General features: G+C 42.6%; 1 protein-coding gene across 2 annotated transcripts in view; it reads right to left on the reverse strand.

The window, feature by feature from the left end:
* csmd2 (CUB and Sushi multiple domains 2) overlaps window positions 1-27,598 on the reverse strand; it is a 225,303-nt gene that overhangs the window by 60,664 nt on the left and 137,041 nt on the right. For both annotated transcript variants that reach the window (XM_070983997.1, XM_070983996.1), the window contains exons 18-32: window positions 26,588-26,775; window positions 25,607-25,795; window positions 24,905-25,021; window positions 23,611-23,826; window positions 22,578-22,766; window positions 21,069-21,238; window positions 20,792-20,948; window positions 20,414-20,605; window positions 16,729-16,855; window positions 8,066-8,268; window positions 7,686-7,877; window positions 5,279-5,417; window positions 4,946-5,133; window positions 1,495-1,689; window positions 636-752 (exon numbers count right to left, since the gene is read on the reverse strand). In XM_070983997.1, the coding sequence (XP_070840098.1) occupies window positions 636-752; window positions 1,495-1,689; window positions 4,946-5,133; window positions 5,279-5,417; window positions 7,686-7,877; window positions 8,066-8,268; window positions 16,729-16,855; window positions 20,414-20,605; window positions 20,792-20,948; window positions 21,069-21,238; window positions 22,578-22,766; window positions 23,611-23,826; window positions 24,905-25,021; window positions 25,607-25,795; window positions 26,588-26,775 (2,579 nt within the window). The remainder of the gene's footprint in view (window positions 1-635; window positions 753-1,494; window positions 1,690-4,945; window positions 5,134-5,278; window positions 5,418-7,685; window positions 7,878-8,065; window positions 8,269-16,728; window positions 16,856-20,413; window positions 20,606-20,791; window positions 20,949-21,068; window positions 21,239-22,577; window positions 22,767-23,610; window positions 23,827-24,904; window positions 25,022-25,606; window positions 25,796-26,587; window positions 26,776-27,598) is intronic.

Here is a 27,598-nt window from a genome sequence, read left to right on the forward strand (position 1 = left end):
CGGGAGGTGAAAGGAGAGAAAGACAGACAGAGAGTGAAGCAGAGAGGCATTATGGACAAGTGAGTGAAACATGTTTGCTTCTGCATCTGCATGTTTGAGCTCTGGCACGCTTCTGCATTGCTTTGCGTCCTGAATAATTTGGTACTCCTACACTATCACAGATACACATTGGAAGCGAGCTCTGACCTTTAAGATGGAAATGCCAAAACGTAGAGAAAATTCAGGAATCCTTCCAGAGGATCTTCAAGAGACCAATTATTTTTCGGTGTGTGTCTGAGAGAGAGACCCACTGTGTTGCCTGATGTGTAAGATAGTGGTTAAATAAATAACCTGAAAATATGTGTGTGGTAATACGACAGACGGATATGTGAAATGTCAATCACTGTGTGATTTTACTATGTGTGGAAAGAGGTGTTCTCCTTACTTTCATTAGTTCCCACAGTGAAAGAACATATAGAATTTAGTGAGGCGCTTGAGCACAGTTTGCATTTTGTTCATTCTGGAATAACTACATCTTAATTAAACACACATGAACGCCCACCTGCACATACACATGCGCACAAACATGCAATTAAAAAAAATCAGCTGGGAAAAAATGACTGAGCACAGTAACACGGCGCACTTCCTTGGCTTACCGTAATCCTTGGGCACCCCCACGGAGTACAGGCATGTTCGTGCACTGCTGTAGTTGCCAGGGTAACCGGGAGACAAGACCACTCCCTCCAAACCCGAGTACTGTCCACCACATGGAGCTGGAGAGAGACGCAGGGATGAGACATGGCAGACAGAGAAGCAAGGTCTAAAGCCAATAGTGTGAGATTCCATTTCTCCTCTACCTCCTGCTTTCCCATCCCCTCTGTTCCATTACTCCTAAATTACTTTTCTTGTCTGATTGGGCTTTGGGTGGAAGATGTCCCTGGTGTTTGCCACGGTGAAATTGCAATGTTTTCCAAGTGTCCCTCTGGGTTAGTCTGGCTGAGATGAGGCCCGGATCTCCTCTCCCTGCTTAAAGCTCCTAAAAAAAATGCTCCGCTTGTGCTTGTGTCTTTGTGCTGATCCCACGTGTGAATGTGTGAAAGCACGTGGTGTGAGGATGCGCTCCACCTGACATATAACTGGAGGCTTCACACTGTGAGAGCCAGATTCCGGTGCGTCTGGGATCTTTCACCGGCATTTTTTAGGAGAACATGCAAAGCGTGTGTTAATAGCGTCGTGGGAACGTCAGAGAACAGCCGGGATGACGCAGCTTTTGTCATGAATGTGAGGAGCAGATTATGCAAAATAAGAAGCTCTCTTCCATCTGCAGATTAAATTAAAGCTACACCCTAACATCTATTAATATTAGCTAAACCCACACAGCTTTATGCACATACCTGTAGGACACAGCTCCGCGCTACAACCGCATAATCATACATGCATGTTTACATGTGATAAATCTATAAACACTGATGTGCTTTGTGTTCCTAACAACCGTCTCCAGATGTCAGTGTTTACCAATGCAGATGGGTTTGGGTTTGTTCCAGCTCGGCTTGCCGTCTCCCCCCATGATGCAAGTGAGAGTTGGGTCTCCCTCTAGTGTGTAGCCACTGTCGCAGTGGTAGGTGACAGTGGAGCCCAGCTTGAGGTCGGCGCCCACCCGTGTCCCATTGCGCACCATGCCCGGCTCGAAGCAGGACTCCCTGGGGTTCTCTGTGGAGAGAGGTAACACGGTGGAAAATCAGCGACAGAAGGGAGCGCATGTTGGTATTCAATAAAAGCACTTTTGCATCAATCTGCAGCAGCGGCGCTGGAATAGAAATTGTTTTCTGCCTAAGGTTCCTGATATTCTCGGATTTCTCACTTCCTTTACTCATTCTCTTTTTCCCCCCGCTACTCTGTGCTTTCCTCTTTCAGTAAATATATCTCACTGTCTGCCACTTTTCTCTCTAGCCCTTGACGGTGCTCCTTCATCTGTGGCTGCTGGAGGTATGTATGGCTGTGGAGACAGACAGGCAGCTGATTGAGAGTGGCACTCCTCTGGCCCAAGGTCTGCTGACTGCACACAACCGCCTCTCACACAACGCTTCGCTGTGCAGTCAACTAGAGAAGACAATGCACATACGCAAGCTTTCCTCTCGCAAGCACCCTCACGCACGCACACACATACTCGACCTCAACACGCTTGCACACGCTGTATCTAACCACATATCAATCACCACTCCTGAGGTCGTAAGAAAGATGTCTCGCTCAATCTACCATCACATTGTTCTTAGGACCAAAATGTGCATGTGAGAGAAGGCCTGTCAATTTGGCACACTTCACGCCCTCACTGCTAAAATAAACATAGGAAAAACGCCCAAAGCAATTTAGTTCAATCTTAAACACAGTCCGCTCGCACAGCAAACTTCAATATTTGATGACTTAACACACACATACAAAGGGGAAGGTGAGTCAAATGGGTTTTTTTTTTCCGTTTTATCTGGAAATCTGGAGCGCCTGACAAAAATATGTACATGAGCCTCAATTATTTCTATTTTTTCTCACCATGGTGGTATTTTACCCAAAGCATATTGTTACTCGTCTCGTCTCAGAGTCGATAATGTTAAATCTGTGAGGTCTTTTAACTTTAATGAAGAAGACCAACATGCTGGAAGTGATTTTTACATGAGGTTTTTTTTCTTGTTCCACCATCTGCCACTTAGAGAAGGGTTCAGTTTGCATCATGAGCAACAACCTCCTCCTGTTGTGTACCATCAAGCAAATTCCTTTTGTGCTATAAAACAAGCATGCTTCCTGTCTGCACAGTAACACAGACACAATCCAACTAAAGTTCTGATGATTTACTGATGATAAAATGTACATGTAGGACCTTGGATAAAAGCCTAGTTTCTCAGGTGAAACCTGGGAGCCTGCTGACCAGACAGGAGGCTGTCCTTCATGGCTGAACAGAGTGCTGGGGCCGGGCATGTGGTCTGTCTGTCTGTCACCCAGGACACCTGTTCTAGACAGGTTGAGCCCTTTCATGGGCTGATTTAGACCTGAAGTTTCCCTTGCTGCCTCCTTCATTAAAGCCGCACACCTGGTAAGACAGACAGCGGAGGCGTGATGGATGTAGCAGGCGTTTGGTGCGGACTGGCCCCGGACACAAGCTAGTGCTGAGAAGGTCGGTCAGCGCAATGACAATGGCTGATTTAACGCGGCGAGCGCTGGGGCATTTGTAGGTGCAAGAGGAAATGGATGAGTGGCATCATCTGTTTTGGAGTTTACATGATGTAATGTGAAGTGAAAATGAGCCTTAGAGTTGGTGAAGGTACTGGATTAGACAGATGTGAGTTTGGGGGTGCTTGTATGTTTTTTTTCTATGTGTTTCTGCCCACGTCTATGTCTATGTCTATGTGTGTTATTCAAATGTGGCTCAGGCATGGAAAGTTTTTGCCCACATATTTCCCTAGAGAGCTTAATCAGACATGGCCAGAGACACAGAAACAGAAAGACAGAACGACTGCTTGGTAAAGAGGCTGACGGCACCTCGGGCAGATTTTGTAATGCAATTTTCCGAGGCGGGCTGACCAAATACTAGCTGGGCCAACTTGTCAACTTGCTGCTTTCTCACCAAATAGACCCAAACCCGCAGCCAAACAAGCTTTTGTGCCATGTTGTTTGTCTGAAACTGAGGAGGTAATTTATGTATTATTTGGTTATGGTTCATTAGTGTGGAGAATTGGAAGTGGGGAGAGGGAGTTTTTCTGAGCCACACACTGGGTCCATCTGCTCTACCAGATTGGCCATACAATATCACACACTGTATCACACACTGCAGTAAATATAGCTGGGAGTGAGTTAAGGGGTAGGCTCTGTAACACTGTCTTACCGAAACACTGTGCTTTACTCCATTTATGTACAATTTTGCAAATGACTCACAGTGCTGCCTTGCATTAACAGGTAGCGTTCTGAAATCAGCTGAATTGCTTATATAGATCAAATCCCATCTCAACGGCAGCCAAGGAACAGAGAACTCAGGGTCGATCTGGAATCGGTTAAACGTCTGATACCTTAAACAGCTCTAATTGAGGCTGGGAGATTTAGGAAGATTTAACACTGTTCTCTCATGCAAAGCCCTTAACGAAGATGCCCTGTCCAATTTAGAGCTTGTTCAGCGTCTGTATATTTGTTAGGCATGAGGCTGTAACATACAGGCAGTGAGGTGTTGCCCCTGTGAGGCTGAAACACGAATGCAGAAAATGCAGGTGTGTTGAATTCTAATTAAAACAACTGGCCCTTTTTCAGGGACGCCTGTGATCATACTTCACCATGTGTGCAGCACAGAGCACCTCGTGTGAGCAAATAAATGTGGGTCCCCCAAACAACATGCTGCGGTCAGCTAAGCTCAGACATGAGACAACAAAACGCTGTTTGCTCTAATTTATGAGAAGCCTTTTGTGCAGCTGCAAAGCGCTGATCAAAAAGAGCTTAAGCACACATGCTGTCGGCTTTTCATTTTCATAATTCTTTGTGTTAGTCGGCTACTGGAGGAGGTACAGATCAATAATGACTCCCAAGCAGACCGTGGCCCAAATGGAAGGATGGTGATCAGCACGCTGCAGCACAGACACCCCATCCTTTCTCTGAAGCAATTTTCACACAACTAATCTTACTTGCTTTGGACTAGACACAAGAGAAAGTTAAAAAAGAAACAATCTGCAAGGTCGATAAGCAGCAGAGGGTAAATCCATTCTCACTCTGCCAGAGGAAGAATTTTAAAACGTGAATTGTTTAGGGGATAAAGCCTCACATACTATTTAAAATTCACTGTTATGTTGAGAATCCTAAGAGACCGAAGGTGAAAAACTCTTACACATGCAGACAGACACACAAAATCCAAGTTAACGCTAGCTTCATAGTTTTTGTCCAATTAGCCAAATAGTGTATTATTTGAAGCCATTCCTCTCATCAAAAAGGTGCCCACCTGTGTACTGCAGCACGAATCCATTGCTGCTGAGGGAAGCATCGCTGCGGAAAGCCAAGAAGAGCGTGTTGGAGCTGCTCTCGATGCGATCTGGAACATCTGTGCCATAGAAACTGCCCAGCAAGGGGCTGAGGGAGTCCGGCCCATCGTAGATATGTAAGAAGTCATAGCTGGGCTCTAAGCTGAACCTGGTCACAGAGGTGTAAATGAAACGTACAGAAACATTTGAAGGTCACATGAGCCAAAATAAAGTAACAAGTGTGTGTATGGCTGTAAATAATAGGTATACAACAGTGACAAAAATGTTGCAGCTTGTGTGCTGCTGGGGCTTACTGGTTGAAGCTAAGAGCGATGACATAGTCCTGTGTGACAGAAACAGTCCAGTCACACTCCCTTCCATGGGGGTACGGCTCAGGGTAGTCCGGAGACAGAATCAACCCACTAGGACCCGTCAGGTTCCCGCCACATGGAGCTTTCAACAGGAAGAAATGAATCAGAAAATGCAACAGTAAACAACAGAAGAAGACCAATTTTCATCTTCAGATCGAATATCATCAAATTTACAATTTACATTTTTATTGCCTTTTTTATTTATTAAAAGGATGATTTGCTTTATTCTGCCCATTATTGTTCTATTAAAACTTCTAAAACTTGTGCAGTAAATTCTTGAAACGAAATTTCCTTTGCATGACGCAGATGGAGGCAGAAAATTTACATGAACACAAACAAACCAAGAGGAGGGTGAGCATGAATTCCAAACAGAAGAAGCCCAGACAAAACAAAGAGGCAGTAAAAGAGGGGCTGCTTTTGCGGCACGGACGTGGTTAAGGTATGAAAAGCCTGACACAGACCAAAAAAGAGTACTTAAGAGTAAAAGAGTACAAAATAAGATCACTCCCCATAACAGGCTGTTATTACAGTATGCAATTCAAAATGTATTAAGAGATAGGAACTTTCCATGTGATCACTTCATATAAACTATTCACTCATTGAATTTATTGAAATTCACGATACTGTAAAATGTATCATCACCTGGATATGAAATGACCTTTATCGGGATATGAGATTTTGGTCAAATTGAACAGCCCTCCTGCTAATGAATAAAAAAAAAAGAGACAATAGTGGTAGAATATGACACGAAAGCTAATTGGCTGCATTCTTACATAAAGTACGTAAAGGTTTTAAGAGACATCAACTCACAACATTAGTAAACACATTGTTTCCAGCTGTATGTGGTGTACGGCTTCCCTGCAGGAAGTGATAGTATCAGATGCTTAATTGAGCTCTAGCTAATGCCCATTGACACTGTTTACCACGTTCTCACGTCTAAATGTCAGGGAAGATGGGCTGTCAACAAGTACTCTAAAGTCAAATTTAAAAAATTATTTAAAAATCCATACATTCAGTTGTGAAAATTAATATCGTAAAAACGCAGCATCGCCACCATGTCTTAAATATAGATGTTAAAATATTCTGATTATGATGATAAAATTACTGTTTTTGTGAATGGAGTCTGGTTGCTTTGGTGAGAGCGATGTAACAGCTGTTTCTGGTTAAACAAAGCGGATCTTACTCTTTAACAAACATGTATCTCTGCAGTGATCTTTTTTATGATGTCATCAGACACTTAACATAACAATCTGATCCTGTCAGTGGCAAAAACAAACACTTTTAATGGACGAACAACTACGGTGTGCAAACACCCAGAGGGATTAAATTGCAGCGCTCTCGTTCAATACTGAAAAAGCTTGAAAATTTGCTGCCTCCATTAGTCATTTGGACACAAAAACATGGAAAAATATGGTACATAATCAGATATTATGCGACCTGAATTCCTCCCGTTTGTCCTGGATATTGAAGCCTTCCAGGACAAATGGACCTGTGCAACTATGCAGATGATGTCACTTTCATTGATTGAATATGAAATGTGGGTCTAGTTGAAACAAGCACATGATTCAACAACACTGCAGAGGACATTGTTTTGTTTGTTTATTCTGTAATGCGTAGGTGTGTAGATCTGTTAAAAGACGATTATGTTGAAATAATATACATGTGGCATGTCCCTCTCTGTGTTGGTTTTCTCTGATGACGGATATTTGAATGGTTAAAATCTGTGGGGTTTTTCTATTAGGAACATTCAAATATCATTTCTGACTGTCCTGCACAAGACTTCACCAAAAATGATCAGACTAATTAAGCTTAGCACTAAAAAAGGCAGTTAGTTATGAGGTCATAATGTGTATTGTTGGTGGACACTGCTTTGTAGAGCAGCAGACGTGATCAGATATTAAAAAAAAGTCGAATAGAAGTCCAACTGAGAGCTTTGTGTTGTTATTGAGATACAGAATAACCAGATCGCTCTGTCTGCTGCAGTGACTTCAGGAGACACCCAGGGAACAGACAATCGGGTTTACTGCTTACGATTCACTTAAGGAGTCTGTTAAGTAATCATGTTAGAACCCTACCTGTTTCACAAAAGTCACACCAGTGAGAGAGGCGCTGCAGCAGACTGCATTAGGCAGGTTGTGGGGCATAATATACTTTATAAGTGTAACTTTTATTTCTATATTGTATCAACTTTAGGAATAAACTGTGAAAAAAAATTGATGGGCTGGCTAAGCAAAGTGAAAAATAGGTTATTTATAACATCCAATGTAGCAACATTCAGGCTAGTTCTGATCAAAATGCATGCAGCGTCATTAGCCATAATGGACGACTGCATGCTGCGTTAATAGAGTACCTGTGCATGTAGGAGGGTCTGGCTGCCAGAAGTAACGACCATTGATCTCAGTGCATGTGATCCTGTTGGCCCCCTGCAGGATGTAGCCAGGATCACACTGGAACGCCACATGATCCCCGGGTTCCCTGCTGTCCCCGCTGCGGGTCCCATTAGTAGGCATGCCCGGATCATTGCAGGATGTTGCAGTAGAGACTGAAGGAGCAAGAGGATGCTCAATCATTGAAATGACATGAAAATAAACCTCAGTTACAAAATGGAAAAAAGGGGTATTACGGTCGTAGTTCACAAACGTGAGTGGTGAATTTTCTCTCTCTCTACGCCCAGTTACCACCCAGCCATTTGACCCATTTCCTTCACCTCCCCTCATCCTGCCCTCTCACCGGAGAACTGCAGAGCGAAGCCCTGCTTGCTGGTGAAGAAGTCTGTGGTGAACTGCAGACTGACAGTGTTGAAGGTGCTGTGGGCGTCCGGGGGCAGCGCTGAGCCACTCAGCTCCCTCAGCAGGACCCCGCCATCCTGGGGCCCATCCCAGATCCGAAGCACGTCGTGAACATCCTCCGTGTGGAAAACCAGGAAATGCAGACTGTCAAAGACAAGGGCAAGATACTTTAGAGGCCGTGACAGCTGATAGATGACACTCCTTGTGATATATTTAGGATCCAGCCTCCATGCATCTCCTCACAGAAAGCAACCTCAGGCACAAAGAGCCATTTATTTTCCTACTGAAAAATTAAAATTGGCTCAGACGATTGCCACCTTCTATTTGCGTTTGATTGTGTTCAAACAAACCTTAGATCCTTTTAATGGAAGGTAATTATGGCAAAAGTCCACATCTTGCAGCTTTTCCACAGCTTTAGTCTAGAGAAACATCAAGGCTCCAACTGCTCTGTCAAATAATGTTGGCGGTTTGTAAAAAAAATCTACTCTGCATCCTCCATCTTTCTTAAAGGTTACTATCAAGGTCCAGTGTTTTGTTTGTATTATACGGAGGCTAAAATTATATATGATAATAAAGCAGCAAAAATGTCTGCTTTTGGCAATACAATTCATAATTCAATGTAAAAAAAAAAAACAAAAACAAAAAAAAAGATGAGTCAGAGCAGATGAGGAGGAAATAAATGGATTAAATCAAAATACTGAGTGTTTAAAAGAATCAGTAACGGTAATGATGTGATTAAAGGAGACAATAAGAATAGAGGAAAGACAAAACACGGTTAAGGGCAAGTATAAAGGAGCGAGACAAATAACACTTTAAAATGAATCACAGACGCCACATCCAGAGCATTCAATGGATGTTCCGCAATGTCAGTCAAGCAGATGCGTCTGCCATGGCATTTAATAGTTTCAGTCTCGACATCAGAAAGATGATGCTGTCAAAATATCTACCCTTCACTTTGGCGCAGACAGCTGTCAGCCAGCTGGTGGTCCACGGGATATGAAATGCACTGTAGCTGTGTGCGTGTGTGTGTTTGTGTGTGCGTATGTGTGGCAGCCTCAATGCCGTGGAGGCATAATGATATATTGCTTGGATGCTTGCATATTAGCATGTGTAAGTATGTGTTTTAGACAGGCTCAGCAAGATTAAAGGGACAGAAAGTGATATTTTTGAACAAGGAGGCTGGTGTTGACACGGGCTGCTCAGTTTAAAGGACTTAGTTGAAGACAAACAGTATTCTCAGCAGCTTTATCCTGCAGCAAATAGACTTTTCTAATTAATTTCTAATATTTTTCTAATCAGTAAATCTAAAAAAATAGGGATGGAAGGTCAGATGATTTAATTTGTGCCTTTGAATTCTTCTACCTTGCATGCCTTCAATTGAAGAAACTGAGACGAAGGTGTACTGGAAACGGTGAAAATCATGCTGAACTGAACTTGACTCGCCTGCTTCACACACAAAGCGTTTATCACAACAACACTGTTTTTTTCTCCAAATGCACAACAGCAAAAGAAAACAATGTTTCTCCGCCTCGGATGATGCCTCGCATGCATGTCACAGGGGTACTGAGATTGAACCGGGTGAATATGAACTCACTGGGGAGACACAACTGATCCTAGTACTCCAGTTAAAACAAATTCTAACACAACACGAAACAGTAATTTATGATATTTGTGTTCTGCGGCTCAACATTAAAATGAGAAACGATTCGAGGAGTTCATGTAAAAAAATCTATTGTGAAAACGATTTCATTATGAAAATTCACTGAAAATCATTTTCCCCCCAAAGCAAATTCCTGACTCATGTTTCAGTCATTTCAGTTTTAACGCAAAATAAACACTTGTTGTAATAAAATACCCAAGCAGCACTTAAGTTCACTTTTTTAAAGACAGCAGGCTGCAGAGCTCCGTTCATTTATTATCAACTTAGTTTATAATGAATCTGTCCAGTAGCCATTTTCCCAAAATATAATTTCCAATGTGTTAAACGGCAATCTCTGTCGTAGTCATCTGGACGAAACCATGGTACTTTCTGAGCTTTTCGTACACTCATCCTTTTATACACAAGCACACACACAGAGCCCTGGGCTAAAGATGATGCAGAGGAGAAACAGCAACCCACTGATATGTCAGGTTTAGCAACAAGTTCCCACCGTTTCTGCATAATTGGTGTCAGACTCCGATTCCCATACTGTCTGATGTGTGAGCAGCAGCCAGAGGCTACTCAGCAATGTGCTCTGTGTGTGTGTGTGTGTGTGTGTGTGTGTGTGTGGATATACTGTACATAACCTACTTAATAAGTTCCATCGCAATGCCCGTGAAAGACGTGCACATAAACAAACAGATGCAGACAGGCGCACCGGTACATGTTCATGCAAATGCTCACTAGTATGTTTAAAGGGTATGTTGCATTACACGCCCATATATAAGCATCTGAGCTTGGGAAACAGATGCAGGAATAGAGACACTCACATATATACAATACACACATTAACCTCCTTATCATTGTAAAGGAGCACATCACATTTCCAGAAATCCTTCATCTAAGAGCTGGCATAAATACTAATCCTATTCTTTGAAGTCATTCCTCTGCTTACAGTTCTCTTGCTAATATTCACTGAAGCACAGACAATACACCGATATACAGTAATCATTCAATGAAAGTATTCTAAATGAAAAAAAGAACAGCTACACATTACTAATACATATGAGCTGCCAGAGGAGATAGAAGCGAGAGCAGGCTAAAGCTGTTTACTTCTCCTCAGTACTCTGGGCTCCACAGCCGACCAATTAAAATGACAAATTACAAGGCGCACACCTGTGTTTTCTCTTGTGACGCACAGAATCAAACCCAAAAGCTTAGAGTCTGCTAAGAGTCAGAAAAGACACCCATTTCTTTTGCTAAGAGTGGAAGCAGCTCCGAGAGATGGCTGTCGAAGCACTCGGTGGTTTCAATACAAAAATGTGGGTGTGAAAGTGACCCCTCTTTAGCAGCTGCTGCCAAGGAGCACTTGAACAGGGCGATTTCAGAAAACAGAGGTTCCCCAGCTACCGAACGTTTCACAGATGCCGCATTTACAGTTTTTATCTGTATTGCTATTGGTGTTAAAATGAATTTACAAATTGCCAAATATCTGTCAACAAGCAACATATTTAGAAAAAAAAGACCCCAGTATGTATTTGCATGTGAATGTGAGGCTAGTGTGCATGTTTGTGTGTCGAGACAGTGCTGGAGATGTGAGTGAGCGCCAAAGATGGTTCTGTAGATTTGCATGAGAAATGTCAGAATTAAGCACCGGTCACGTGTCGGATCCGTGTGCCGACGTTCCCGCGCTCTCACGCAACCTTCAGGACTGTCAGACACCGACTGGCATCGTGTTCCATTTCAGGATTTATGTGTTACAAGGGAGATAGAAAGGTGGGTGGAAAGGAAGAGGTACGCTGAGGGAAAGCAGAAGGTGAGGGAGGGAACGAAAACAAGAGCGATGTTAATCATGGCGGGTTGTTGGGAGAGGAGGATGATGGCGGGAGGATAACAGGTTGATGGAGAGCAGAGGAAGCTCTGAAGGATAGAGGGATTTGTGCTGAGCGGTCAGATGGATAGGATGGACGTGGGCTGCATGTTAGGATAATTGGTTCCTTTTATACAAGATCTTAATAGCCTATCTCTCCTTGTCACTTTCTGGGAGTGGAGGCGGGGGGGGGGCAGGATAAGGAGATAGTGAAAAAGAGAGGATGGTGAGAGGATAAGAGTGATGCAGGATGGTAGCAACAAAAGATGTTGACACCAGCATGCAAAAGCCTCTCCGTCTAAGTAGAACACCTGTGTAGATCATCGTCTTTAACTATGTTCCTTCTTCTTCTTCTATGAGTCTGCTCTTGCTACATAGCCTGCGCCGAATATATAGCAGAGACACTAAGGGATGTCTTCGGCATGGAAACAGTATCACCATATCTTAATGGTGGCCACATTTCTACCGTCATGTCGCCTAACCCTTCCCTGCTGATACACCTATCTCTGAAACGTGTGTGTGGAAGAGAGCACAGTGCGCAAAGGTTCACCCTCGGGAACAAAACGCTTCACAATTAGTCATCCGGAGTTGTTCACTGCAGGGGAAGCGTTAGCTACCTGTGGTGAAAGTCCACTTAAGTTAGGAGTTACTGTTTGTCTCAGTGAGGAGCAGGAAATTTGGCTCTCTGTGTATGGTTAACATTTTGTGGAATCATAGGAAGTCATGTTTTGAAGTGTACAGCTAAAGGCTCTCCTTTACACTTGTCCCCTTCTTAACGAGATAAAATAGCTCCAGCGAGTGTCAGAGGATTCGCCGCAAGAAGATGAGATGGGAGAAGAGAGGGATGGAGAAGAGTTCTCCGCTCCTTTTCTTTTGATTCTGCCTTAATTATTTTGTATTCATATGAGAGAAACAGAGAGAGAAACAGAGAGAGCGGAGACTTTCTCATATGAATACAAAACAGCCGAGCTGCAATCACGAGTCCTGTGGGGAGTCTTCAGAGAATGTGTATGTGTGCGAGAATATGATAAATAAATAAGTATGTGGGGGTATATATGCGTGTGTGTGTGTGTGTGTGTGTGTGTGTGTGTGTGTGTGTGTGTGTGTGTGTGTGTGTGTGTGTGTATGTATGTGTGTGTGAGAGAGAGAGAGAGAGAGAGAGAGAGAGAGGACCGAGGAAGAAGAGAGATGTAGAGACTTTCTCACAGCTAACTGACATTGTGTGTATAAAAGAAATGTCACACTGAGAGCTGGCCTCATCAGTATGTGTGGATGTGGCCTCTGTGGGACTGTCCCTGTGGGATCATCCTTCAAGGCTGAAATACATCCATATTAAAGGCTTTAAAAAGATGCCAAGCACATCAGACGGTGTGACCAACACATGTGGTCAAAGCTGTGAGTGAACAAAGCTGCGGTGATGAAAAGTTGTGTCCGGCTTGTGTAGCGCAAGGCATGTGATGAAATGACATGGATGTAGTGTTACTACACAGATCAGAAAACTGTATTTTAGGTATTTTAGGCAAAAGGTACTCTTACCCTTACCCAAACCAACCCAAATCCTAACCTAATCCTTCAAACCACATCTTCACCTTCCAACAGCCCTTCAGAGAAAAAATGCCCTCACTTTCCAACAATGGCCTCACTCTGTTGGTCATGACTTGTTCCAGTCCTCACTATGCAGCAACTACACACACAGACAAACACACTTTGTTGTGCTTGCACCATCCATTTACCACATTCATTTGTCTTCACTCAAAACTTTCTTTACCTTCACCTATTAGGGATGTCAATGAATATTCTAAATTTCAATGTAGAATGGAATTGCAAATAATGAAAAAACAAACAAACAGACATTTGATTGTGAAAATGAACATTTGATAATGAAAAAAAAACAGCCCTCTCTCTCTCAGTCCTCTCCTGATTTGCTGAATTAAGGGGTTATTTGGGCCAAACCAGAGTTGGTTTTGATTGCTGGAACAGTGTAAGGACGAGCAAAGCATGGATGCATGCACAAACTACCTGGAAATACGTAAAATGTGACAGTTAGTTTTGGGCTGTGCCATCCCAGTGATATTCATTTGAGACTGAGAGCACTATTTCTGTGGTTCAGCATGACAAATGGGGAATGTGTTGCATTGGAAAGTTGGTATATGTGAATCCTTACATGGAAAAACCCACCTAAAAAAAGAATTTATATACAGTATGTTTTTTTTTTTAAATAGTACTTCAGAGCTCAGATTTCATCATATTTGAACTAAGTGATTCCTTCAGCTGAACAATGCAGACAGTCCTGCTGATCTTATCAAGACAAATCCTTGTGCCGCTCCAAAGACACAATGGAACAAGTACTAATACACTATGACAGGACTGTGATTGGGATTTAAAGACATTTTGCAATTCAGTTGTCAAGAAACAGTCGTCAATGGTTGCATGTTGTAGGAATCAATGAGTAACAGGTTTTACTGTCAGCTTCCCCACTTAAAGGTGAGGACTTAAGTCATATATTATTCTAACCTCAAAAGAAAGAAGGCCACCATAATCTAAAAGTATCAGCAGATAAAAAAAAGAAACAGTAAACCAAAAGAAAAAGCTAGAGCCAACTCTGGGCCTAATTACAATGGCCTGCCTCCTCTTCGCATACAGGGTAAGTCCTTTGATGCCTTGTGAACAACAGTCAAAACCACAGTTTAGTATTGTAGCAAACTCAGTGTGCCATGTTCCCAAATACTGGAGCTCTCCAATTAGAGGGCATGCCTCCTACTAAATACTAAATACCAATTTTTAGGTGGAAACTTATGGCTTCATTGTTCAGCGTACCATGTGGCCTAAATCCCTCCTTTGATCTCTGTAGCAGGGCCACTGAACGTTCCCACATGAAACGGCTGATCGCGTCCCTCTTTAACATTGTTATTATCTTTTTATGTCTGAAGTCCACTCTTTGCCCCCCACCTTTATTCTCTTTCCATCAATATCTGTCCGCAAATCAGTCCATAGGCTTTTTAGATGTCTGCTGTCACTCTGCAAAGCTTCTGCTCTCTCAGTACAGTTTGATTAGCTTGCTACCTTCAGCTGCACCATTTGATACACAAGGAATCCCTGGGCTAATGCATTGCAAATTCTCCTCAATAATGAATTGCGTGCGTAGGATCAAAGGCATGGATGTGGAGCATGCCTTGCAGAGGGATGTCAGAGGTAGTAAAGGCACTAATGAACCTAAACTAGCAATCATGAGAGGCCCAGGTATGTCATTGGTCCAAGCTACGGGACAGGGTGTGCACACAAAGAGATCCATGCGGACAACCACACAGAACTGTACCATATTATGCAAAATGATATGTTGAAGCAAGAAACTACAAATAACTATACAGTGCAGTCTGACTGTATCCGGACATTGTTTTAGATGCGAGGACATTGGATTTGAAACGAAACAATAAATAAACTGAAGCTAAAAGTGCCTGGAACATGCACATACTGGCTCAACCAAACAGTAAATATGTTTAATTTTATTTATGTTTCTATTGAATTGTCAAGGTTTCCCCCACCCCCACATTGGTTATACAATGTACATAAAAAGTGCTACGATTTGTACTCAATTCATCTGATGTGGATGCAAGCACCCTAAAATCAAAGCTCAAGTACAAAACACAACAAAAGAAAACAGTTTGCCATTATATAGCATATACATATAGAGAAATGTTCCACTCTGATAAGCATGCGATCTTCTAGGAAAAGCTAATCCAATTGAAGAGAAGAGAGAGATTATAGCCCTCCTACTTAAACCATCTATTGTGTTCTCCGCCTCCTTCACATGCTCTTTCCTCTATACATGTGCTTGTGCATTGAACAGTATTCTCCTTGAGGAGCACTGTTCCTTCATGTATCAAGGCTTTCAAGATTATTGCATTAGATTACATTGCTGGTTCATGACAGTGCATATACACACTTAATATTCTCAAATCAACACACTTTGCTTGTTCCGTGCTTATGGCTCAATACTGTCAGTGCTATGGGGACTTATCTTAAGCATGCTGAGAGATGACCAACACTGGTCTTAACATGCTTGCAGTCCTAAGTAGCTTAATGGATGGAGAATAACATTAACACCATCAGGGTCAAGGCTTCAATATGCACAAGGACGACAACAACTTGTTAAAACGGTATAATAGGCACTTGTGATAGTGCACTTTGTTTTGTTTGTTTTTTTGAGGCAAAGTGTAATGGCTCGGGTTTGGGTTTCAAGTGAGAAAAGGTGAGATGAAGAATAACAAGTTGCTTCTTTAATGATTGTGACATCTAATCAAAAAATTGACCATTTGCATAAGCTGCATTTCATGCAAAATATAGCAAGACTGGAAAAGTAAGAAGGGCGTAATGGTCATATGTCACTGTTCTCTCCAAGGAGCACATCTACGAACATGTGCATACATGAATAAAAGTACGATTTTTATTTATATATGTATGAATGAAAAAGTATGCATGTACGAATGCATGCAGAGACTGCTGTAGGTGGTGGAAGCTGACGCATGTGGCTCATTATTCGTAATGTTTCATGACTGAAATCAGAAAGAAAATGTCATCATTTTCTAACCGGACTCTATTCAAGAGCCTAAAAAAATTTTTTATGAGTGATAAGATGACTGTGTCACCTTGTGCCTCTCTTTGGGGTGCATTGATCACAGTGCGACCCCCTAAGAATCAATGCCCTGGAGCAGATAGATAGATAGATAGATAGATAGATAGATAGATAGATAGATAGATAGATAGATAGATAGATAGATAGATAGATAGATAGATAGATAGATAGATAGATAGATAAAAGCCATTACTAACTTGAAACTACTTGACTTTGGGGTAGTCTAAAACCTGGAGGCTCTGAGGTGGTATTTCCCCTCACCCAGTAGTAACTCAACTATTGGCCAATAGCAGCTCACTGAAGATTGATTACACAGCAGCCTGTGAAAGTGATGAATACCACTGCAAAAAGGGTGGCCAAATTGGAAGTATATTGAAAGGCGGTAAGATTGAAAGAAAGCCTGGGAAAGAACAATGTAATCAGAAAACACACAAAAAAGGAAACAAAGAGTGTTGCTCAGACCTGATGGTGCTTCCAGGGGCGGCCTCAATGGTCCACATACAGTGCAGGTTGTGCTCATATGGAGCTGGGTAGCCCGGAGACAGGATGCGACCAGAAGGCTCATCCTTGATGGTGCCCCCACACTCCGCTGGATAATGGAAGAGAAACAGAAAGACACATTAAGGCGGTGAACAATGAGTAAAAGAAAAGATAACGACAAGCTCATCAATGTTCATCATTAAAAAAAGAATACAGCAAGGTTAACATCCTTAACATACCAGAAACCGCACTGTCCCACTTCCAGTAAAGTGCACCCCCGTCACTTTCCTCTCGTCATTATTAATTATTGACATAGCAGTCGCATGCTCAAATGTGATGTGCTTCATCATCTTGTTTGCAATTTGAATGATAGGAGGGAGAGCAGCCAACTCAATATACTCTATGTGTATCTCCTTGGCTCAGCGAAGGCAATGACCTCATCCTGTTGCCTTTGAAAGTTGATGGACTTGTTGACACAACATTCAATATATTAGACTCAAGTTCAGTCAAACTTCCGTAGAAGATGTTTTGACTGACATGACAAATACTTAAATATATTTTCAGGTATTAATCACTGAAGATATATATTGTATGTGTGTGCTGTATAGCTAATATTTGCACCTACTGGGCAACGTGGCGGCTAATGCATCATACCAAGAGAGCGGAGGACTTGTCATGAATCACTTGTTCATCAGAGGACTGTCAATGAGTATGCTCACAGGTGTGCCTGCAGTAGTGGTAGTAGTAGACAATGAGATGCTTCTAGTATCACATCACGGTTCAACAAGCCCCCTGAGGTACACAACACACTCACAGTATAAGCTCAGTCTTTCCAAAAATTGACAACATCACAAATGCGCATCAGTGGAACTACAAAGCGAAATCAGAGGCCAAAAACATTTTGTCGAGAACAGTGGGAAGAACGGAGTTTCTTTTCAGCCTCAAGTAATGAATTGCCATCAGAAACACACTGTGACTGAAAAGCAATTTTCAGCCCCCCCTTCAATTACCACCTCCTACCCCTATCCAAAAAGTGAATGAAAAAAAAGAAAAGAAAATGTTCTCCAACAACATCAGACTTGGAGTGTTTTGTTCACATTTTTGAGGTCATCACAGTTGACAAGACGAGGGTAAACGCATTCTTGTTTCTTTTCCTTCCCCTGAGAGGAAACAGACCCTTCAAGCGGGAGGAAAATGGAAGAATCATACTGGTGGTGATGGTGGTGATTGTGAAATCCATCTGTAGCATAGCGGACCCTGTGCTGAAGTACTCGCACACACACAGACACACCAAAAACTAAGGAACTAATTAAACATAATACAGCACACACGCACAGAGCATTAGACAGGGATGAGCTGTGGTTTCACACATAAACATTACTGTATGTCACCTTCCATTTTTCCTTATGTTTGCAAATAAATCTCTTCTCTGAGCCTCTCCTTGCCTCCCTCCTTCACACTCCCTCCCTCATGCATTATACATTTAAATGGCAATAATCACCAGAGCTGGCCTCCGATCATTTTTGCTGTCAAAGCATAAACACGCTTAACAATACACCTGCATTTGCTTTTACTGTCTTCTCTGATAGAAAACACAGTGTGGACATACTGATCTTTGCACTGAGGTTTTAGCTTCTCGTCAAGCTTCTTCCCCCTGTTACGCTTTTCTGGTTGGAGAAAACTTGTTTCACGCAGTGAAAAGACAGTGATCTATCACAGTCAGACAAAGCATCTCATTCTTCTAGCCCTATGACCTCAGAAACTACTGCTCAGTGCCGCCATGGCAGTATAACTCCCTCAGCTTGAAAGAGTTTTTATCCATGTCTCCACATAGTGTTCTAAAATCAACTCTGTTTTTGTCTCAGCCTTTTCTCAAAGTATTTCAAAGTTTCCTCTCTACAAGACAAAATGCATGTGGGTGATCACATTGCATGAATGTTACACATTGTTCAAACTATTTCACTTCAGAAACAAACATAAAATTGTGTGTGCTCAGTCAGTGGGTGGGTGTGGGTAGCTATAATCAGGATATTTACATGTGATTACGCAGATTGAATATGGGCTGTAATACTAAGATAAAATACAACACTGTTAGCAACTCGGTGTCCCCCACAGATTCAACCTAACAACTTTCCTCTTCAATGACTTTCAGGATATGGACTGTCTCTCCTGCTTTCAACTCAATTTCATTCTCCTTCGCCCCCTGCTTGCCATCTCATCTGTGTTCTGGGTGTCCTCGCAGCTAGAAAAATAATCCCACCATTACAAACGGAAGCAGTCCCTCATCTGCTCCCAAATTCACTCTGACTGTTAGGCTATCATCTGCAGCGAAAGGGGCATGGGGAGGACAAACGTGTTCAGAGATATACAGTATGCTGAACGTTGTTTGTTCCCAGACATGAAATTACCTGTCAGTTTGGGTTGAAAAGGGAGCCAAGCAATATTATTCTAATCACCTTGGCTGATGTCAAAGAACATCATCCTGCCTGTTTTCCTTGCTGAGCTTCTGGCTGGTTTCTGAGAGACTCTGTCAAAATGTCGCCCAGGAGAAGATCCAAAACATTGCTTTGGGTTTGTTATCGTGACACCATATAGGCGGTATGTGTGTGTGTATGTGTGTCAGTTTAATAGTTTTGAAAATAAAAAAAGACACGGTTGTGTCAGCTGGCAACAAGTGACAGGTGAACTGGAGGTGAACTCAGATAACAAACAACATCTTCAAAGAATCTAATCATTTCCATACAGTCCTCGACCTCAGACAGCCAGCCAGGGGTTAAAAGCTGCCTATGTGCTCGGTGTGCTGTCGATATGGGGAGAGACTTATTTGTAATGCGCTGAATAAGGTGCTGGGAGAGCAACCAAATTGATGCCCCAAAATAGCAGAGCTGAAACAAACCACACAGCTTTTTCTAAACCTGCACCAGCATATTCACATTGTGATTAGGATGAGGAACTAGGTCAGACATTGTACTGTATGTGGAAAAAAAAAACAACAACAAAAACCTAAAACTGGTTAGGATTAGCAGTGTGCCACAGTGAAGCAATCACTCAACTCAATAAATATTGTAATATAATGTAAAACAGAATGCTATTTTACGCAACCATATATTAGCAGAACTTAACACGGCGAAATGTAACAGATAGTGATGTAAGGAAAGGTAATAAAACATGATGATGTAAGGCAGGATGGATCAGAATAACATTACATTACATAAGGTAACGTCCCAATGGCAGCTGGCATAACCAGAGGTGAAAATGAATTAATCACTTAAGTGCAATTTTATACATGAACACTGTTAACATGCTTATAACGTATAACGACATAGGCTCTGCCATACTCTGGGATGCTGTTGCCTAATCCGTTGCTAAGGTGGGTCATGCCTTTGCCATAGCAGGATTGGACCTCTAGTTGCAGGTAGCTTCCCTGCAACAGCATTTTTTCAGGATTTAGGGTTAGGGTGATATCGCTGTTCCCTGTTGGTTTGGCATGCTCTTGACAGCACTTCATTTGCGTTTGTGTGTTTTCAAATGGACAGAGATTTTTCTTAAAGCAGTGCTTGTGTGGACAGGGTTTATTTTTTGAGAACAAAGGAGATAAAACTGTTTTAAAAACTACCCATGTAAATGTGAACAAGGCAATGATCTTCAACCCCTTCATCTGACTCACCAACGCAGAGTGGGAGGGGGCTGTCCCATGCCCTCCTCTCCCCCCTCAGGCAGGTGAGCACCTCTGGGCCTTTCAGGGTGTAGCCTGGGTCACAGCTATATGACACCGTGCTCCCTGCAAAATGACCCTTGTCCTCCCGCTTGTAGCCAAACTGGGGAACACCTGGATCCTCACATTTCACCAGCTCAAAACCTTGGAGAGAGAAAATAAGTGCACGGATTAGGAGGGTACTGAAGAAGAAAGCATGAAAAGTGATATTTATGTGGCAGAGGGAAAAAGGAGGGTTGGGAAATGAGATACAAGCAAACAAACAATAAATGGAAACATTAAATGTAAAGAAATGGTGTGTGTGCTTTTGCGTGAAAGACTGTTACTCACTAATGAAGTGCAGTTCAAAGCCTTTACTGGTGTTATCTGCATTGCTGATGAACTCCAGCCACATGGAGCTGGAGGTGGAGTTCAGGGTTGTGTCTAGCAGCTCGCTGCCTGTGAACACCCCCAGCAGCCGTGCCTTATTACTGCTGCCATCAAAGACCTGAGAGGGACAGGGGGAGAGTGGGAGGAAACGTCTGAATTAAGATGATCAGGTCTCCATGCACAGATATGCTAACAAGGCGCACACACAGGGAGGGTGCAACTCCTCCCACCGCCTCACTTTGAGCATGTCGTCCTCCTCCAGCCTGAAGTCCCGCGCTCGGAGCTGGATGCCTTTGCCGGGCTGCGTCTGGATGGAGTAGATGCACTCGTGGTTGTTGCCGTAGTAACCAGGGTAGTTGGGTGAGAGAAGCACCCCCTGCATGCCAGTCACGGATGAGCCGCATTCAGCTAGAGAAAAAGACAGGGAGCAGAGGGACAGACGGAGACGGAGAGGTGGAGAGAGGAAGGGAGAAGGTGGCGGCGTTGGAGAGAGCAGAAGAAATGTCAATCGCTATATGCTTGAAACTCGGAGTGTATTCAGTGGTGCCGTCATGCATAGGGAGATGGGAGATGCTGTGGTGAGAGGAATGTGGTCAGTGACTACACCTGAATGTTGAGCTGCATATCATCATCATCATCACAATGCAATCTGAATATGATTAACAGCAATTTCAGCTGCATTTGAAAATTGCTTTTTTTTCTGAATCACATCAGGGAGAGAGTGAAAAAAAAACAGGGAACAAAGTTTTCTATAGAAAAAGAGCTGCCGGAATTTAGACGACCACAAATGGACCCAGAATTTTAACTTCATGAATGCAGTGAAGTAAGATGAGGTGAGGCGATAGGACTGTCTGTGAGGTAAATGGGGAAGTATAAAGTCTTTTAAAGTAAGGCTGAATATGATTGCCGGCAGTGGGGAGAGTAACAAAATGTGTCATCACTGTCAGCTTTTAAAGATCTGGATTCCTCTAGAGACAAAAAAGAGCAAGACACTTAAAACCTGCATCTTTATTCCTACAATCAGGCAAATATTAAAGCAGCTTTGTGAGGAAATTAAGCTATTTTGACACATGATTTTCACATACCACTGAAAACCAATGTGTGTAATATCAGCATATTACACGTCTTAATGGGAAAATGCTTCATTCAGTATAATAGTAATAATAATAATAAGAATTTATAATTCAGAAAATTCAACTGCGGTTTACATGACTCATAGAAAATTAAGAATACTGTTATATTTAAAACAAAGGATGAATATTAGTGTTGATGTAAACATTGTCATGTCATTGTCATGGTCTGTGTTTTATCCATCATTAAGAGCATTAGGACACAATCTCAGATCACCACACTAATGCAGCTCTTCAGGTTTGGTGCATCACAGAATCAACATACTGACCTAAATCTTCACAGTCTGACTCATCAGGTTTCCCAGAGCATTAGCAACGAGTAACATCAATAATTAACATGTTTCAGCTTTTTAATGTCATCCTCATTAGAGCTGCTGCTCTATATAATTTGGACAAAGTCAAAAAGGCTGTTTCTGGGAAGGTGTCCAATGAAGAGACAAAACGTGGGTGGATGGAGAGACGATAATGAGGAGGACTGAAAGGGAAATGCCTCTTTGACTGTTTTGTACATTTCTCAATGGGTAGGTGTGTGTGAGAGGGCTAGTGTGGCAACATGGCATTGTGATGGAGGTACAGGGGGAGTGACAAAAGCCAAAATAAAGCATGTGACCACCTACCAACACACCTTGGCAGAGGGGAGCTCCACACCCGCCTCCTGCCCCCTAAGCAAATCACCCTCGCTGGACCCTCCAGGCGGTAACCTGGGAAACAGGAAAAGATGAGGGCGTCGCCCACTCCGTACTGCAGGCCTTTCCTGGTACTGTAGGGCGGGATTCCAGGATCCTCACACGGCTCCAAATCATACTCTGGAAAAACCGAAAGAATAAAAAGAAAAGGTGTAAAGGAGGTTCAGAGAAGCAACATAAATCCATTTTTGCAGGTAACATCATGTCTTGTGATGCTTCAATGTGAGAAAGTGTAAATTGAAGTGATTAAGACTGTCATGTTGTAAAAGGCTGACAGTTTATTGCCGCTGATAAACAGGAAGTTAAACTGTGCTCAAATTAGTCAAACTTCCTCAAAGTCCCAGATCGCAGAAAACCAACGTAACACTAAATGTCACTCATTAAAATTATTAAAAGAATCATGTACTTTCGAGGGGAAATTCCTTCCATCCTTCCTGTAATGCTAAATATTTTCTCACACAGGTAGTAGTTGGCCTTTCAAACTGTCAGTGGGATAGTCTATCTGCCATGTCTTGGTCTTCGACTCCGGGGACGCTGTGAGAGCAAAATGAGGTGAAATGATGTTCTCAGTCGGTAAATGGCCACTTCTATTCTCTTCTAATTGATTTATTTATAATGAATCAAGTCTCTTGATGTTAACCATTTTACCATTCTCTCCTGAGTGGCTGTAATTATGTATTTCTAGGATGCATACATTGATTATTATTGGCCTCCTCCTAACTAAGCATTTTGTGCCGAACTATAGAAACACACCCTTGTTATTAAAAAGTCAAGGCAAGCCTCTGATCCATACTCAAGAGCCTGAGGCGTCAGCTCTCAACATGAACCTTAAGTACTTAATGCTGTAACCTTTCTTTTCCTTTTCCCAACCTGTCGCTCTCAGTCGCTTCTAAATGATTCACCTGGCTCAGCACTGCGAGCAGCACTTTTTGTCAGTAGTTTGAACGACAAAATCCATTCCTACCTGAGAAAGTGATGTTGAATCCCTCGTAGGAAACAGAGAAGTCAGAGAGAAAGCGGATCTGAGATGTGTAATTTCCAAACAGGCCTGCGCTGAGAGGCGGAGGCAGCGTGGAGCCCGTGAGCCTCCACAGGGGCTGAGAGAAGCTGCCGTTCTCAGTCACCAGCAAATGGTCGTGCGGGCTCTCAAGGTGGAATGTGTGGAAGGTGAACTGAACACCTGAATGAGAGAGGAAGAAAGATCATGGCTAACGTGTTCTGTATGTGTTTGTATCTTTTTTTGGCATACGCAAATTGGAAGTCTTGGTTTTCCCATCATCATCATCATTATTGTCCAAATGTTTGGCATGTCTGCCACAAAAGCTTGAGCCAGTTCAGTCAGATGGTTGAGACTATTCTATATTTCTGATTGGTTTCTCATGCTGCCAGGTTGTGGAAAGTCTTCTTTATAAATAGACTAACAAGTTCAACCAGACTCACAACCGGTGTCTCAGAGAAACAGTTAATTACCAGCACGAAATCACCAGTCATTGGTAAAAGAAATTGGAAGCTTAGCATCAAAATCTGTGTTGATTTACACAGGAACAGGCTCCTGTTTCAGTGTCAAATGCACAGTAACACCTATAACAAGCTGGGATTAACAGGCATGCTGCTTTCACAGGGGTATTTTTAAAACTGACAAATAGAAATAGGAGGTTAATGTAGGGCATCACATGCAGCTGAACATACTATGGGCTGACAAATGCACGTCAGAAGGCCCACAGAAACATGGGTTCCCGAAATATTTAGAATCAAATTGCAGTGTTACATTGGCTAACTTTTTCTATCTATGTTAAATAAAAAGGTTAAAACAAAAGGAAAAACATCAACAGGTGATTCCAAACAGTTGTATGTATGTTGAAAAAACACAATGAATTCTCAATTAAGGCAAAAAACTGACATGACTTCAATCTTCCATTCACTGGGTTTATGTGAAACACAATGTTCTCGGTTTCATAATGCACACTGCATCAATTCCCTGTCTTCCTCCCCTACTACTTATCAAAGACATTACACCCACGCTGAGAGAGCATCCGCAAATAAGGCTGTGTCAATTTGATGTGAGCGTTCTACCAAAGGTGACATGAGTGGAGAGTTGTCCCGTGGCGCCGTAGCCCTAGGCCAGCCTCTCAGCGCTCCAGTCTTACAGAGACAGCTTGTTCGGCAAAATGAAAAGGCCACTCAATGGGGGGAAATGACATCGTAAGAGAAATTGAATTTGACTGCTGCGTGTGTTGACGATGAATTTCTCCACTCACCTTTGCCATGGGAGGTCTCGATTATCCATGTGCAGTTCAGGTTGTGTGGGTAAAAGTCTGGGAAGCCAGGTGACAGGATGGTGCCAAAGTTGCCCTGGATGTAACCTCCGCACAGCGCTGGCGTACGGAAACAGCCGAAGACAGATGTGGGAGGGAAAGGAGAGGAAAGTGGAGAGGCAAAATAAGAGAGGGCAAAACAAAGTGAATGAGGACAGAAACAAAATTGCCCCGCAAAAAATGACAAAACTTGCATTTACAATGCGGTAAAATAGATTTTACAAGAGGTGCCCTTCAAGAGAACATAAAAAGAGAGAGTGGTATCACCAATATCATTACAGAGTGGGCAGAAATCAATACTGTCCTTAAATATAAAAGCATTTACAGATGAGGGAAAAAGAAAACATCAAAGGGTAAGCTGACCACTGTACATATAAAACATTTATGATGAAATGAAGCAGAAACTTTTAAACTCTAAAGTAAGAGTCGCTGAAAGAAACGCTATCATCTTGTATGGATTTTATAATAACTCAAGAATATATAGCAATCTAAATGTGATGCAACGTGAAGCAAAGTGCTCAAGATGATTTCTCATGTTTCGTCTGGAGCAACATGCAACAATGAATTCAGCTTTAATCCCATTTATGAATAGGAGGAAATCTGGCAGGAGACTAATCATTTCTAGGTCAATATTGTGGAACGTACCATCACAGCTAGGCAGGGGGCGGCTCCACTGAAAATTGGGTTCACATTCTAATGGCTCTGTGTCACTAAGCGTGTACCCTGCCTCACAGCTAAATGTCACCAAAGCGCCCACGTAGAAGTCATTGCCGTGCCGCTGTCCGTTGACAGGTATGCCAGGGTCCACGCAGTGATCCGACTGCAGCTGCAGGGCTGAAGAGGTTGGGGACAAAAAGGACACATGATCACACATACAGACATACTGGGAATCTACCTGTAATTAGGATTAGAGGCTGTTTTCAATAGGTCAAGTGGAGGTCTCAAAATGTGAAAAGGCACTTTTCATTCCCAAAGTAATCCTGGTAAATAATTTACTTGAACATCGTTTTTCAACAGGAACAAACCAATGAAAACTTTCATCACATCACTCACTCCACCTTGCATAGTTTCTGCCGAAGAGGCGCTCGTAGTGAATTATTGAAGCTTTGCTGAGATTTGCCACAAAGAGAGGGCAAAAGGTTACCTGTGTGAAGCTCACAGGTGGAAATGAGGAATTTACAGCATGAGTGAAGACCGTGTGGGACAAAACTGTGTGTGTGTGTGTGTGTGTGTGCGCGCGTGTGTGCGTGTGTGTGTGTGTGTGTGTGCATGCATGTGAGTGTGTCTATGGGATTTTGAGCATGGCAGTGCGTGTCAAGTCAGGGTTATCTAACGGAGTAATCTTACCCCATCTGCTTTCTAATTATAGGTGTTCTAATAAGAATGGCTTCATGGTGAAATTGAGAGCCTGCAGAGATTGTATTTACAGCCCAAACTGAAAAGCTTTGACTAGCTTGGTGAGCAAGGCTCATGGTTGTTGTCTCCTGATTTGGTCTGTCGCTATTGTAATAGATTCATTTCTATTCTCTGAAACATTGGTAACCAAGACCATCCTTTACAGTTTTTATAGCCTCTGTCTTTGGGTGTAAGTTTGACTTTGTGTGTTCACAAGCTCTAAGCCCTTACTTTCATAACGTATGCGGAAGCCGATGTCAGAGTGGCTCTTGTCAGTCGAGAAGAGGAGATACAGGAAATTGGAGGTGCTGATGAGGAACTGGGGAACCTGAGTGCCCTGGTAACTACCAATCAGAGGTGAAGAGGGAAAACGCCCGTCGCGCACCTCAAGGACATCATAGTTGACCTCTGTGCGAAACCTGAGAACAGAGAAATAAGTTGAACGAGGCTTTTAATGCTTCACATACAAGAAAAACAACGTATAATGTGTCATCATATGATAACGAGTCAAACAAAATATCTCAGTTTCATGGACAATTATCAGGTTGCGTTTACAGACAAAGTGCCTCAAAGCAGCTGCTGTGAGGGCCGAGCCCCGGACTCTAAGAGGCCCCGACAGTCACATATTCCTGGTTTGTCAGTTGTTTTTGCAGATTTGTTTGGGATTATGCACCACGCAATCTGAATATCAACTGAAATGATAAGGGTCTTAAGGCAGGTTCTACATTATTACTGTACCTCTCCTGCAGAGGGGCACTGTGTCAAAACAAAGCGGCAACCTGCGGGCTGAAAAATGAAGCCAACGCAGAAGTACCAAAAACTACAGTTCCTCAAATTCAATCCTTTCAGGAAGAAAGGAACATGTTTACAGCCTGATACAAAAAAAAAGTTTTGGTCTCTACGCTAATTTCCCTATGTGAATATAATAAATATATAATAAACCTACGTGTGACATCATGGGGACTGCGTCCATGTTTTATACAGCCTGCAGTCAAAACTTACATAGGCCATTCTCCAGAATAAATTAGCATTTTATTAAGTCACCACAAACAGGGTCTGTGTACAGCTCATTTTTGCTCTGGGACCCCCAAGATGGATCATCTGCTTTTGGGTAAACAGGCAACACTGACTGAAACCCGGAACCAATAATAATAATTATAATAATCAACCAATCATTAGACCAACTGATAAGATGTGAAGTTTCCAAACCCCCTCCCACAAAAAAATCTGTTTCTGACAAAT

The sequence above is a fragment of the Chaetodon trifascialis genome, chromosome 17, assembly GCF_039877785.1.
Source record: "Chaetodon trifascialis isolate fChaTrf1 chromosome 17, fChaTrf1.hap1, whole genome shotgun sequence".
Taxonomy (NCBI): Eukaryota; Metazoa; Chordata; class Actinopteri; order Chaetodontiformes; family Chaetodontidae; genus Chaetodon; species Chaetodon trifascialis.